Here is a 16,296-nt window from a genome sequence, read left to right as displayed (position 1 = left end):
AAAAAATAAAACGCAAAATAAAAGTTATCTATTTTTTGTCTAAACGAGAGTCGTGACCTAAGCCATTTTCTTAAATAAAAACAAATACAACAAAAAAAGTCAAAGAACAGACCAGCTCAACTAGACCGTCTAGGCAGGTGGGCAGATGCCTAGGCAGGTTTAGGTGGGTGCCTAAGCAAGTCGAGGCATCCTTTCTTATTTTCTAAATGCCTAGATATTAATCAGGAAGGTGGTCAGCCACTTAGATTAATCGAAACGGTAGTCCGCCACCTAACACCTAGGCGGGAACTTTTAGAATAATGGTTACTGGTTTGAAAAGATCAGACGTCACAAGATACTGTATGAGTGAGGGAAAAGCGCATGCCAACAACAAAAACAAATAGAGCATCACTGAATTAGATGACAATACAGGATCAGAATGCAGTACAATGACGAGATAAAAACAGAACACAAACATAACTAAATGTTAAACTGCATAAATTATAATTCAGAAGGTAACATTTAGTCTATTTCGCGAGTACAAGATCAATGAAAAACAGTACATCGCTCGAGAAAGTTGAGAGCATGTACATAAGAAACAAGCCTTAACGAAATACACAAGGGCATAGTTCAATGAATCATAAGCTACACGTCACTAGAATGGATCTACAAACACAAAAAACCGACTGACGAACATAACATTAACCTACAGCAAAGACTTTCAACAGTTGAATATATAGCTATACATCATCCAATGTGCAAAACCAAACAAGCATACAAAGCAGCCAACAACATACTCATTTTGAGACTAAAAAAACTTCAGGTTTCTTAGCTTTGCTCGGGGTGTTAGCACTTGAAGACGAATTAGCAGCCGCAGAATTCTTGGCAGCCTCGCGTGCCCTCTTATCAAGCTGAATGAGACTCTGGGTAGCCAAAATTGCCTGGGGCACCAAATCATGAGACGCCCGAGCATACAATCGCTTTAGTGCAACAGAAGCGGCATCCTTAACGTCCTGATAATTCAATGGGGCCAACAAACAATGCCCCAATATTCGCAATGCAGGCTGCAATAGCTCCCAAGGTAATGGAATTCTGGACCCCTTTGACTCCAAATGCACACCATTGCTACCAGTTCTCTCAATTCTCATCGTCAACTGATCCATTTCTTCGGTCACATCGCTGATCTCATCATTGGCGCCCTCTAAGAACAATCCTGGATTCATATCCGGCTCGTTGGTATCATCATCACCGAATTGTCGCAGACAAGAGCAATCCTGGCCGGCCCAAGAAGCTAAGAATCGACAAAAGTCGATCTTGGACCAAGTGGGCATCTGGGAAATGTGCTTGTAATAGGAATCGAGGGCAACGCCGACGATGCAGGCACGTTTCGTGGACTTCACCGCGACCTGGGGCTCAAGCGGCGGAGACAAAACCCCAATGGATTGGTGGGGGGCAGTGGAGAGAGTGAGGGGGTTGGACTTGTTGAGGCGAGGGGTGTGGTAGAGAGAGGGCTGAGAGAGATCGGGGATCGAAACGACGACAGGCTTGCCGTTTCGAGCCTTGGTCTCGGCGGCGTAAAGGGCGAGGAGAACGGATTCAAAGCCGGCGAGGGAGGGAAGAGAGGGGGAGTCAGAGGAGGGAGAGTAGACTCGGGAGAGGTAGAGACCGGAGAGGAGGGGGAGGAAGGAGAAAACGACGAGGCGTAGATGGGGGTCGGAGGAGAGGAAGGTGTCGTAAAGCCAGTGACAGAGGGGGTCGGATCCTGAGCCTGAGAGAGGGGAGGAGAGGGCAGTAGATACGGCGTCGTAGGATTGAATGGAGGAGAGAAGGGAGAGGGCAGGGCGGTCGGAGTCGGCGAGGGAAGAGAGGGATTGTGAGAGGGAAGGATCGAGAAGAGAGGATAAGGAGTGGATGCGGGAGCGGGCTTTGGATATGGACTCCCACCAGGAGTGCATGGGGTCGTCGGCGGAGACGGAGTTGGAGGTGGAAATAGGGTTAGGGTTGGGTGCGGTGGCGGTGGTGGTGGAGGAGGCAGAAGATGCGGGGGAGTTGGTGCTGTGGTTTAAGTGGTGGTAGTCCATAATGCTGAGTTTGGGTTTTGAGCGGGTGGGGAAATGTGAGTCAATGTAAGAGAGGGTTCAAACTTCAAACAGTGGGGATTGCGGTTTATTTCTCCCACACTCCCACACGGGTGGCAGACGTAGAGGGTGGGTTTAAGCCCTAGTTTGGCATTGAGGTACTTAGAAAGAAGCGGACATGGAAAACAGTTGGAGTAAAATTTGTGTTTAGTAATTTTGTTTATTTTCGAAATCACTATCATTTTAAGCTGAAAAGTGGCAAAATGCTGCTTCTCAAAACTAGCTTTTTTTTTCAAGAGGAGGGTGAATAGTATAATTTAATGAAACTTTCACAATCTCAAAAATACCCTACTCCGTTTCTCCTTCTTGCTGGGTTGAAGATTGAATCTTCATAGTTGATATTCTTATTTCGCCGGATATGTAGAGGAGGGAGGGGCGATGAGATCTAAGAGGTGGGTGGAGGAACCGAGGCAGGTAACAGGGGTGGCGCACGTCTTGGGACAAGGGATAGTGAAGGAAGCCATTGGAGTGTGCGGTGAAGCAGAGTGAGCTCCTCGTTTTGATTCCCACAGAGAGATAGGAATTGGGAATGTGGAAATGGGGAAATGGGGAGGTGGGATATGAAGGGGGAATGGGAATGGTGGGGGAGGGGTATGTCGAGGAGGGAGGGGTGATGAGATCCAAAAGGCGGGTTTGTTTTGGTGTTTGGTGACTGAGAAATCTGAGAAAGGGGGGAAATGGGTAGAAGGGAAAGGACTGATTTTGTCCTGATTCTTGCCGAAGAGCTCAGGGATTTGAGTTCTTAGATTTTCTTATCCCCAACACCCAAAACACGATTCCCGTAACCCAAACTTGGGGTTAAATTCGTAGGAGTGGAGATGATGATAATCTAGTGGTGAGATGGTATGAGATCGAAGATTTGTGTGTGGGGTTGTCTCGGTGGAGGAGAGAGTGTAGAGAGAGAGCTGAGAGTTTTCGAGAGAGTTTGGGAGTGTAGAGGGAAATGAAGACATGGGGATAAGGGAAATGGGGTGTGGGCCTCACGGCCACACAAAATCCTCACATAAAAATAGTAATATTAAATAAAATATCATAATAATAATATAGTATAATACCCTTTTTGGTCATTTCATACAGTCACAGCTGTTTTACATAAACGTTTACCAAACACTATCATATTGCTTTTTTTTTTTTTTTTCCAAAAGCACTTTTACAAAAAAAAGTTTACCAAACAATCTGCTACTTTATTTCACAACTGCTTATTCTCACAACACAGTAGAAACAGCTTTTTTTCAAAGTACAGCAATACCAAGCAACCCTAAGTTCTAGACAGTGGGAAGAGATCACAGCAAGAGCCGAGAGGGAACCAAGCCAAAGACTGAACAAGTATTTATCAGAAACATTTGTCTAACATTTTTGAGTGAAGTCATTTAGTACTACACTCTAGTGGCATTTCTTTTCACTTATAAGTAAGAGGTTTTAGGTTCAATTCTCGTCAGACGAATTTGAACTATATCATTTTGCCTCGCCAATTATGAGGCTTACCCGCTCCTCTATCCCTTAGTCTAGACAATATCGAACAAAAAAATATATATAAGTCAAGTATTTTCGTTAACACAGAGTTTATGAGTTAAGTATTCTTTGGTCTACATTCTGATTGGAAGTAATTGCAAGCATAGATGCACCACGACATATTGTAAGGGTGAACAAGCACTTAATTTTTGTGTTCTTCCAATTTCTTTATTCATTATTCGACAAATGTATTTAATTATGTTGTATACATTTTTAAAGTAAAGGAAGAAACAAAGTTTGATACTGTGATTTTTTGTGAAATGGTAAAGTAAATTGTCTTTTTATTTTAGCAATGTTAAAAGGAATGAAAACTTAAAACCACAAAAGGAGTGACATTATATCTTTTTCTTTTTCTTTTTCTTTTTCTAAGTGCAGACTCTATACACATCATACTAGAAGAAACAAGTGCAGCAAAATATAACAAAAAATAGAAAAACTAGGAAGCTTAACGAAAAGAGCTTGAACCAATTTTTTCTTAGTAAAAAATCACTCTAAACTTTTATTTAACCAAAAGGGCTTAAGATTTAATCATAAGGACAAAACTATTCATATACCAACCCTACAAACATTAAAAACATGGACCGAATTAAAGCCTAACCCACATTAAAATACTTTTTTTTTCCATAATTACCCCTAACGGAGCCTAACCCAAGCCCGTTAGCCAATTCACAAATATTACGATTTTGACAATTGAATCCTCACCGCCATTAAGGTAGAGCACCAACCATTTTTATCAAACGGTAACTTCAAAGTGGTACAATTTGGGCTAGTTTGAGATTGTGATGCTTTTAAAAAAAAAAACAACTTATTAAAAAAATCTGAATTATTAAATGTGTTTGGTAAAACAAAAAAGTTGTTTTTTTAAAAACAATGTTGTTAATTATAGTAGAAAAACAGAAGCATGGTAGAAAAATGTTTTTTTTTTTCAAAGCATGGTAATAAGTGCTCATTTAATGAAATTTTCAAATGGCAAGTATACCTTCCATATTTTACAAAATTACGATCTTTGCCCTTACATTATTGTCTTCAAAAATTATTATATTACATTAAATATCATATCATTTTTAGTCATTTAACATATTTAAAGCTTTTTTTTTTTTTCTTTGAATCAAGAAAAATTTAAGGGAAAATCCTCAAGTGCAACCGTTCCCTACAGAATCAAACTAAAGAGCATGAAGATCAAATGAAGGAATACAATGATCCCAAATATGACAATTGGTAATAAGAAGGTCATAGCAAGCAAAGGCATCCGCCATAAAGTTAGCCTCTCTATAAATATGTTTCTAGTCAATGCAATCAAAATTGATCGCCGTCCACTTGATCTCTTCAATAATAGGAACCAGATTCCATGGCATCGCACCCCGATCCAACACTGACTAAATGACCAACTTAGAGTCTCCTTCAACCATAATCTTTGTATAGCCCTTCCTCTGAGCAAAGAGAAGGCCCTCTCTGAGAGCCCTAGCCTCCACTTCTGAAATAGTGGCACAATCCATATTTAAAGATCCACCTCCAATGAACTGCCCATTATGATTCCTTAAGACAAATCCTACCGCCGCCTTGTCCCCAGCCATTGAATCGTCAAAGTTTATCTTAATAAAACTCTTATCCAGTGGATGCCATTTAACAATTGTAGAAGTATCATCAGTATTTCTTCTCCAACCTTTACCATTGGCTTTAAGATATCACTCACCCATAGAGATAGCCAATAACTTAGATCTTGCCGAGATGGGCACAACATTTCTGAACACCATATTATTACGGTTATTCCAAATTTGCCAACAAAGGAGCAAATACAAGCTCAAATCACTAGGAACCTATTTATCAACATGCTTTAAAGAATTATCCAGTCTACTGCTATGTCAAGGTTAGCATTAATGAAATTGCCTGGCTTACTTGGGCAAAGGTTGCACATTAATTTAGTGACACCACAATTAAAAATGCATTTGGTCCTTGTCTACGGAATTACAAAAAGGACATATCTTATCACTATTAATTACAAAATAACTTAATCTTTTTCTAGTTTGAAGTTTATCACGAATGAACAACCACACAAACATCTTAACTTTAGGAGGAATATTAAGTTTGCACATCTTATTAATTAACTTATGCTTTTTAGATTGAGTCAACGTCCTTTTCTGGATCCAAGTAGCTGATTTAACAGAGAACTTACCATTCGTATTTGGACTCCAAACTAGCACATCTTTGGAATCCTGCAAGGGAATTGTAATATTACAAATTTTCCTCACAATTTCATTACTAACCACTTGCGAAAGTTTCCCTGAGCTAGGCCTCAACTATCCCTTGAGCTTGTTCAGATTTGGGCTTTATACCCCTTATTCGGCATCTTTTGCCTACTTTTACTACCTTTTATCTTTTAACTTTTTGTCCTCCCTCCTCTTTAGCGTTGATACTCCATCCCCATCCCACCATGTACTCGGATAGGTGGGCTCCAATTAGGAATAGGATACCAAATCTACTACCTTCCTTCACTTCCCCTCCCCCAACCAGCATGCCTATGCCGGATCCCTATCGAGGCTAAGTGTTGGGTATTTTACATACCCCCTTAGCCTCACTCTCTACCCGTATGATACTTTGTTTGTATAAATTTGTACGGGTTCGTGAAGGGGACTTGTATCTAGTGTCTACTTTTTCGGTTCAGAGTTTGGCTTCCTCTGAGGATATGACGACAACGGCGATGTGGTCTTTGCTGCTAGAGAATAGGTTTTTTATTATTTGCTTTCTGCTGTTTGGGCCTAAGCTTGTGTGGGCCTCCTGAATTTTAGAGTGACAATAACAATTCTCATGTGAAAAAAACTTGAATTTAATTTTTGTACCTCCTCATAATTACAAAGAAAATTTTAGGCTTAATGTAGATTAAATCTTTTCATATGCAACGATATTTTGGGGTGAGAGATAGGACCGTTTAACTTATTGTTCATGAGAATCGAATATAAAGTCCTCCACCTACAAGTGAGAAAGAATACAATTGCATTATAGTGTTAGTGGAATTTTTTTTACGTTTTTAATTTTATTATATACAGAGATAAAGACTATAAATTAGTTGTTACCAAAGTTGCAATTACTAGAATAGCAAAATAGGATAGACAAAAAATGGGCAACAGAACAAAACATAGCTTAACACCAAAACTTATTTTTAAAAACATACTGAGCATGGACAGAGCCAATGAAGGCTCACTGGGGGCAGATGCCTCCACTCAAGTAATTTGTTTGTTTAGTTGTAGACTATAATTATATAATATACACGGGTTATCTTTGAAGAAAATATATGTATCTAATATCCAACATACATTCATTCTACTTATACTTCACATCAAATATTATATGAGCAATAGTGCTCTTGTTTGTCATTCAAACCGACAAAACTCTCTCCTGCCTATCATGTACTTATATTTTTCTCATCACTTTGCCACTTTCCACTACCATATTGAAATTTTTGTAACATTGGAATTGTGATACATCATCATTTGAAGCCATCCTTAATATCATATTGCGTATAACCATACTATAATAAGATTTTCTTAGTTGTTTTCGGTTGCCCCCACTAGAAGAAATTTATGGCTCCATCCCTGATACTGAGAGGGATGGATTAATCTCCGGAAAGGAGGGTTTGGAAAACAAATAGGTTTTGTGAAAACAAAGTGGTTTTGGGAAAACGAAAAGTCTAGAGTTGCAAGACTATGTTAGGTTTGGAGGGACCTGGATTGTCTGCCCTCCTAGTTACCATGCCCCTTCCCCTCCTACTTTTCTAACCATTGATTTTATTTAATGCTCCAAAATTTGCCACCTCCCCAACAGCTCCAAAACACCTTTAAAGCCTCCCGCCTCTTCCACTTTTCCTAATCTTCACTCTCCCGCCTCTTCCACTTTTCTGCTGCCTTTCCAGTAGTGCCTTTCCGATTGCTACCTTTCCCGTCACCTCCTTCCGATTCGCCTAATTTCTCTAATCTTCCCAGGTCAGTTTATGTTAATTTTCTTTGCTTGTTCTTGCTCCTTTTTGCTATTGGATTTGTATTTTCTTTTTTATAACATGTTGGGGTCCTCATTTTCTGATTTAATGTGTCCCATTATTTGTTCATCTAGAGTAATTGAGAACAAGAGAGATTCGTGGGATCTGTTTAATGTTGCAATGTTGATTTTTGAAAATCTGGGGAGGGATTCGTGGGAGAGGGATTTGTTCTAGATTGCCCACAACCTCCGTAAAGAAACAACTTTGAAATGTTGATTTTTTTTCTGTACCATACCTTTTTCTATACTGCAGATCCGATTGAAAATGATTGATTCTGAAGAAGCAAATAATATCAACAATGATGACTCGAACGAATTCGATTGTACACCGAGGAGTGGTATGGAGTTTGATTCCCAAGAAGCAGCCTATAATTTATACAATGCCGATGGACGAAAAGTGGGATTTAGTATTAGAAAAGATCATCACTACAAGAATAAGAAAACTAATGAAGTCACTTCCAGAATTTTTGCTTGTAGTAAGGAGGGTTTTTGGCTCCAAGATAAGCGGGATTACAAGTAAAGAAGCCAAGGGCAGAGACACGGACAGGTTGTCATGCTGAAATGGTTATTAAGTTGAATAGATCTAATGGAAGGTTTTTTGTGCATGAATTTGAGGAACAACACAATCATGCTCTTAAGAAACCAGAGTGTGCACATATGCTGCCATCTCAGCGAAAAATATCAGACTCTCAGGCTGCTGAGTTAGACTTGGCAGAAGAATCTGGTATCCCACTTTGGGAATCTTATGAGTTGATGGCTAAGCATGTTGGAGGAAGGGAATCTCTTGGTTATACAAAGGTTGATCAGAAGAACTATCTTTTGCCTAAAAGGCAAAGAAAAATGGTGTATGGTGAAGCAGGAAGCTTGTTGAGATATTTTCAATGTAAGACAGTTGAAAATCCTTCATTTTTTTTTATGCCGTACAATTGGATAATGAAGAGCAAATAACCAATATATTCTGGGCGGATGCTAAAATGATAAGTGACTATGGTCATTTTGGAGCTGTTGTTTCATTTGACACTACCTATAAAACTAATTGAGCAGGTCGTCCGTTTGCTGTGTTTGCTGGCTTGAATCATCACTGAGAAATTGTAGTTTTTGGGGCAGCATTGATGTACGATGAAACTGCTCCCTCGTTTATTTGGTTATTTGAAACTTTTTTGGTAGCAATGTCCAACAAGGCTCCCAAAACCATTTTTACAGACCAAGATGCTGCTATGATGAATGCCATTCCACATGTGATGCCTGATACATATCATAGGCTTTGCTTGTGGCATATGATGCAAAATGCACTAAAGAATGTTAATTGTATATTCAAGGGTAACAGTGGGGTTAGAGAAGTCCTAAAAAAGTTCATTGATGAATATGAGGGAGAATGAGTTTTTAGTGGCTTGGGATGAAGTGTTTGTGAAACATAATGTGCAGGGGAAAGCATTAGAGTGGTTGAAAGGAATAAAGAAGTTGAGAAAAAAATGGGCTAAGGCATATGTAAAGATGGCATGGTCTGCAGGAATGACAGCTACGGGAATTAGTGAGAGCTTCAATGGTAGGTTAAAAGAGTATTTACAGTCTGACTATAATGTGGTACAATTTGTCATGCATTTTGAGAGAGAACTTGATGATCAGAGGTATAAGGAGTACCAAGCTGAATATAACTTGTGTTATAAGAATGCACAAGTGAAAGTTCCAGCTATGATGGTCAAACAAGCAGGTGATACTTACATGAAAGCAATATTTGAGGATTTTCAAGAACAATATGGGGAATCTCTTGATTTAAGAATAAAAAGTACCGTTGATGATGGTGAAGATGTTGTGTACACAGATTTTCCACCTTACGGTGCTTTTATGGAACGACATGTGAGGAGGGAGAGAGATTCAAACATAATCTGTTGCAGTTGCAGATTGTTTGAGATAAAAGGTATTTTGTGTAGTCATGCCATAAAAATCCTTATAGAGGTAATGGACACCTTGGAGATTCCTAGTCAATATATTTTGAAAAGGTAGACTAAAAAAGTAAGGGCTAAGAGCATACAAGACATGCATGGGAAGGAAATCCAAGTTGATCCTAGATTGCAACAGAGCTCTCGATTTAGGTCCTTGTGCCACGCATTTACTCAGATCTCGTCCAGGGCTGCAAAAAGTGATGAAACATATGAAATAGCTCGTAGCTATGCACATAAGTTGGGTAAATTGACTGAAGACAAGCTCAGTTTACAAATTAATGGTAAAACAGAATATGAAGGTGAGGATTCTGCCCCCATTATGGCTCTAAACCAGTCTAATGATGTTCCCAACTTGAATAATGCCACTGTTGTCCAAGCAAAAGGATTAAAGAAGAGAGAGACTTGTCGAGGAAGAAGACGACCTAAGAGTTGTTTGTAAAAAGCTATAGCCAAAGGGAAGCGATCATCTAACTCCCATTTATCAAAGGTACAGTTTTAATTTTCTAAAAATTATAATAGCAGTAAACTAAGTCATATGGTTTACTTATCTATATTGTGACATCTTAAAGGAAACTTGTGTTCCAAAGGAGACCGTTGCAGCGGGATGTTATATTGCTTCTCCTCCACCTTTTTCTTGTGCTCCCGTGATGGCTGAACCAAGGGGACCTTTTCCAGTGGTGAATACTTTGAATTCGGTGAGTGGTAATTAACCTCCTTATATTCTTTTTTGTATTATGTTTATTAGTTATTTATGCAATTTTCATAGTCACAGGGACATGACATGCTTAAATCCATGTCGTGGATGACATATGAAGAACCTCAGTATAGTACATTTCAAGAGCTACTCCAAACAAATCCCACTGGTTATTCCGTTGCACACCAAGATTTGAATGTAAGTGGTGACCACTGGAGATGAAGAGAGGAAGCCAACTTACTGTTATTGCAGAAGCAAATACTGGCATGAAAACTCATTTTTTGAATCTACAGATTTTTGTGTTTAATTTTGAATCTCTAGTTTCTGCAAAACAAATTTTTTGTGTGTAATTTTGAATGCTCCAGATTCTGTGCTTACAATGGAAGCATGTACTGGCATGAAAACTCATTTTTTTGTGTGTAATTTTGAATATGCAGAAAAGTTGTGCTTGTAATAGAAGCATGTACTGGCATGAAAACTCATTTTCCAACCAAGGCACTCTTACTTTTGTCTTAGCATCAAAACATGATATAAAACAGAGCAATGTAAAATACTCCTCAGAAACAAAGGCATCTTAAAAGCAGATAGGAGGAGGGGGCGGGAAAGGCAGTAGATAAAGGGAGAAAAATTAGGCTTTAAAGATGTTTTGGAAGAGTCCTCATAATCTCTGTGTTTTCTGTTGGAAGAGTCCTTGTAATATCTGTATTTTCACCAGGTAGATCGTCCGCACACGCGCACCCACTTTTCCAGGAATTCTTCAAAGCTATTAGATTATTCACCGCACCCGATCCACCCAATTAGGCGAATCGGCCAAGCAAAGAAAATTAACATAAACTGAATTAGGCGAATCGGAAGGAGGTGACGGGAAAGGCAGCAGAAAAGTGGAAGAGGCGGGAGAGTGAAGATTAGGAAAAGTGGAAGAGGCGGGAAGCTTTAAAGGTGTTTTGGAGCTGTTGGTGAGGTGGCAAAATCTAGAGCATTAAATGAAATCAATGGCTAGAAAAGTAGGAAGGGATAGAAGGGCATGGTCAATAGGAGGGTAGACAATCCAGGTCCGGTTTGGAGAGAAGCTTGACCAATGAATTCCGATGCTTGAGTTAGTATATTTGGAAAGAGTGAGTGTTTAGAATTGGTATGCGTAACAAAAACATACTACTAAATGGTGAAGATGAGGTATTTGTAGAAAGTGACGGGTCATGAATGTAGAGTGTCCTACACATAGCGACTTTCAATCGATCAAAGTGAGCCATCCGAATGAAAAAAAATATCAGACAAAACGAGTGGATGTGTACATGCATAGTATTTAACAACAAAACGAGTGGACCATTTCTATGAACCATCGTCGTCCTTTTGCAATTATTTAACAACAAAACGAGTGGACCATTTAGTCTTAATGAAAGTGAAAAGTGGTCGGGACTGGTCCCCAAATTTAGGTCGTGCTGAGACATCCGCCTACGACTTGGACCTTCGACGGATCCTAATTCCAAACAAATCAAGTTTTAACATATAAATATGTTAAAGTAATGTTGGGAAGATTAAAATTTTTAAATTAAATTTGCAAACCAAATAATGTAGTTATAAATAATTGAATTATTAATTAAGTATCAGTCAACGTTCTTATTTCTTATTAGTAACACATCATTTGATTTAAAAAATTTGATTGATATAAAGACTGTAATAATTGTGTTTATAGGAATAGCAAAATAGGATAGATAAAAAATGGGCAACAAAACAAAACATAGCTAGCTTAACGCCAGAACTTATATTTCCCCTTCACATGCTAATTTTAGCTAAAAAGTGCCGCAATTAAGTTATTGTCTTAAAATTGTAACAGTTCAGTTAAAATTATAACAATTGAAAGCTTATAAACTTAAGTGAAACTAAGGTTCGAATATATCGACACTGCCACTATGACAAGAAACAAACATTGAGCACACCCCTATTAATCAAATTAATTTTTTTATACTTGCATTTTAATGTGAATTCTTGTATTCTTCAGTAAACACTTGGGATGGTATCCCATTTTGGATGATTATATTCTACTATTTTTAAGGTTCTAAAAGACGCTAAGTGCTAGGCACTAGTTCAGCAGCGGGTTGGGGTTTAGTGCCCAGGCAACTAGGTGGGTGACACACCCCGACCTGGTATGTCCACTATGACTCTGAGTCGAGCTGTGCTAGCAGACACCTGGAAGGTGACGAAGCTATAAAGTGTAGCGATGTGGATTTGTGAATAAACTTAAACCTAAAAGTGCGTAAATATAAGAGTGCGCTGTGAGCGGAAATGAATTCATTTCACACGTGATTATAGAGCATAAGTAAAGTCAGTAAGGTAAGATAAGGATTATGCCATCATAGGTAGCCACCTATACTGGGTATGCCAAGAATCTTCGTCGATACGGAAGCTCAGCTACTAAGACCTAGAAGGGGGAAAAACAAAAGGGTGAGTGGACAAAAACAAAGCTTTAGAAAACACATTTATCTTTTCTGAAAATATTAACCCTTCTCTGTAAAACCCGTATAGTTCCAAAAATAATACTACGTAAGTACGAAAATGAGTGCTCAAGGGTAGTGAAAACAGAAGTATGCCATGTCACAATATCTCAGCAATGATAAATGTAAGTCGGGTGTGCTAAACTAACATGTCATTTGGAGTCACCTAATGTGACCTGTACGATTGGACCTATTACTCATCAATCTATGCTTGCACACGAGTCGGAGTCACCTAATGTGACTTGTGCGATAGGGCTGGGTGTAAATATGCACGCTCTAGTGCTACGATCACATGATGGCTAACGATAAATCGCGAGTCACCTATGAGTCAGAACTGGCTAATGCAGTTTGTACGACAGGGCTGTCACCAAACTTGGATCCAAGATGAGCCTGCGGTGAGGGAGGTGAACATCACGTGAAGGACTGTGCCCTGGCCCGAGGCAGGAGCACTAACACTGTGGTGCAGCAATGATGAGCTCTAATGAATATATGCATGCCCAATCAATACAACCAGTTCAATCATATAATAACTCACCTGAACTTGCATGCGCCTTCGTTGGATCATTTAGCACAAACACATTTCATAACAATGCTACATTTAAAAATATAACATTTTCTAGACATGGCATGAAATGCAATATTCAATTTAAAACATTTCTGGAAACTGTAAAGTGTAAGTGTGTGTGTGTGTGTGTGTGTAAATACCCACTCACAGATCATGTCACCGAGTCGAACCCGCCTCGTAGCATCGAGAGTCCTTGCAATGCATTTCGCCTAGAAACGAAACCATTTAGGTAAATACGTAATGTACTAATATATAAACGTGTTTTCGTACAAAGTATGGCTAATAAAGAAACTATTTTAAAACAATCGAATTTTGGGAAATGGAAGGCGAATTTGGGTTCGACACATTGAGAAACCTAAGGAAAGACCTCGGGTTCCTCCCAGCGCAGCCGCACATGCCGCCACAAGGTGGCTGCACTGGCAACCACGCGCTGCACTGGCAGCCACGAGTTGCACAAGCCGGCATCCCATGCGCTTCACGCGCCATAAGTACATAAGTACTCGCCTTTCTCGCAAAGGTCATAATTTTGCTGGTTTTCTTCCTAACTTCCAAGGCTGATTTCTAACTCAATACTTAGCCAAATTCAATAATTCAAAAACTAACTAGAAGCTAGGATGTGGGGAAAAGGTTAATACTAGTTCAAGGTCCAATCGTGGCTAGCGTTGAACAGGGGAACGGCCTAAAAGTGGATTGATGTTCATGGCCAAACTTTCTAGAATTTTGGAAATTTCTTCCCAACTTTCATAACTACTTTCTAATTCAATTCTTAACCAAACTTGATGATTCAAAAGCCATAATAAAGTTAGAAATGTAGATAAGAGAATCATACCCTTAGGAAGCCCAACGGAGATAGAAGTTAGCCTGAAATTTGGGTTGAAAATGGCCAAATGGCCACGGGTCTTGTTCCAAAAATCAAGGAAATTTTTCCCAGGTTGCTTCCTACATTAAATTGTCATCAAATCACCATTTAAAAGTTACCAACACTAAAAGGGCTTTGAAACGTGAAGAATTTAAGTGTCTTAAGACTCACCATGGTTGCACAGTGTTGTGCACAGAGAATAGAGAAAAAGAGAGAGAGAGAGAAAGTCCCTTAGCATTTCTCTTGAAAATAAACATTCATTCATCAATTCTTCATCATCACCATCGTCAGTACCAGCCATCGAACCCAATACCCTGAGGATTCATGCTAGCATAATTAACCACTAGGTTAAGAAGAAAGACAGTGATGGGGGTGCAGTTTCACTGTGCACGGTGGGTGCAAAGAGAGTTGGAGATGAGAAAGTTATGGTGGTGCTATGGCGAAACTCGCTAGAGAAGGCAGTGGGTGGTGGTGTTTTGGGTTGAACTGGCAAAGAGGGAGAGTTGATAGAGATGAGAAAGGAAAGATGAGAGAGAGTTCTCGAGGGAGAGATCACGGAAGGGGAAAGAAAAGGGCACCAAAAATGGGGTGCCACGTGTTAGTCATGTGGTGTCCAAAGTGGAGAAATATCTCCATTTGTGAACTTACCAAAATTACATTTCGAATTCCATAATATCCCCGTTTTTGCTCCAAATTCAAATCCTCTTGTGCCCACGTGTTCGTATTGTCGAGTACTACCTAATTATGCTAAAAGAATGAGTCCTACGTCCTTTGACAGTTAACGAAAGTCAAAATCCTTGCCTTTAGGGCATTTTTGTAAAATCACTCAATTAGTGATGGGTCATCACAGCAGGGGCCTAGGTTGACTAGACGGATTAAAGTAAATTTATTATATATTGTATAAATAAGCACATATTATACTTAAAAATGCACATAATTATATTAGGATACATAAATTGAAAATAAAATGAAAAATAAATTATAAAGTATTAGAACATATTGAAAATATGGGGAACAAGCATATAATGAGTGTTCATCCAAGTATTTAACAAGTCTCTTACATTTTATTTCTGTCTAAGTGAGAATCGCGACCTAGATAGGTGTTTAGGCGGATCTAGATGGGCTAGGCAGACGCCTAAGCGAGTCTAAGTGCGCTTTCTTAATTTTCAAATAGTTAGGGACTAATTGGGGTGATGACCAACCGCCTAGCGCCTAAGCGACGTTAGGCAAAGATTTTTATAACAATGACTATTTCTATATAGGCAACACCTACTTATATTAATGGTTGCCCTACCTTTGTTTGATAGGTGGTGCAATGTGGTTCCCTGCTATTTTTCATATCATAGGAAAATGATTTTCAAATACTTATCTTATAATAAATGTGCATGAATTAAAAATGAAAGAGGAAGCAAACAACGAAAAAAGTATAAAGGTAAGGAAACTAAATTTTGAAAACTAAAGGATGTGAAAGTTGATGATTGATTTATTATTTAAACATTGATAAACGTGCTCATTATTATTGGTGACACATCATTTAGTTTTGCAAATTTAGTCTACAAATTTAGTTTCCCTAGCATTACTCAACATTATAATAAGCTTGTGCTTGAAGTAAAATTGGGTATTAATGGAAATCACTTCCACATGTATGCAAGCATGCATGCCCATTTTTACCAAAAAAAAATGGAGACTAGTTGTGGGGTTCATTCTATGTTCAATTGGGTTCATTCTACATCGAAATACAACGATCTAAATCGTCTATTTTTCAAGTTGCACTTTATAGATCATCCTCGCAGAATATTAGCCAAGACGGAAATGTTTGATGCATTTAATTGAGTTCAAAGAAATTGACGAACACTATATACTACGAAACATTAAAATTTAATCATGACAATCAAATAGGTAAAGAGTTTCAAATTGAAATAATTTTTTGGAAAATAATTTGTAAATGGCGACTTAAAAAATAAATCAAATCGTTTACGTTGGTTGTGGAATTAGCTCACAAATAGTTCTCATTTAAATAATAATAATAATAATAATAAGTCGCTTTAGAGAGAGGTGTTGGGCATACATGCATTGTATGTATAT

At 38.7% G+C, this 16,296-nt stretch overlaps 1 protein-coding gene and 1 pseudogene across 1 annotated transcript; one reads left to right on the top strand and one right to left on the bottom strand.

Annotated features, from left to right (window-relative positions):
* Window positions 1–460: 460 nt before the first annotated feature.
* LOC137726636 (uncharacterized) lies at window positions 461–3,029 on the bottom strand. The gene has a single exon (XM_068465575.2). The coding sequence runs from the start codon at window positions 2,058–2,060 to the stop codon at window positions 777–779; it is 1,284 nt and encodes a 427-aa protein (XP_068321676.2). The 5' UTR covers window positions 2,061–3,029; the 3' UTR covers window positions 461–776.
* A 4,597-nt stretch (window positions 3,030–7,626) lies between these two features.
* On the top strand, window positions 7,627–10,040 carry LOC137725052 (protein FAR1-RELATED SEQUENCE 5-like; annotated as a pseudogene).
* Window positions 10,041–16,296: the final 6,256 nt, after the last annotated feature.

Source organism: Pyrus communis, chromosome 5, assembly GCF_041283825.1.
Source record: "Pyrus communis isolate YQ-2024b chromosome 5, ASM4128382v1, whole genome shotgun sequence".
Taxonomy (NCBI): domain Eukaryota; kingdom Viridiplantae; phylum Streptophyta; class Magnoliopsida; order Rosales; family Rosaceae; genus Pyrus; species Pyrus communis.
Note: the sequence above shows the minus strand (reverse complement) of the source record. Positions and strands in the feature narration are given on the sequence as shown.

What these genes read in the sequence shown, in the direction of transcription:
- LOC137726636 (XM_068465575.2), bottom strand. Translation starts at nt 2,060, where the DNA reads ATGGACTACCACCACTTAAACCACAGCACCAACTCCCCCGCATCTTCT.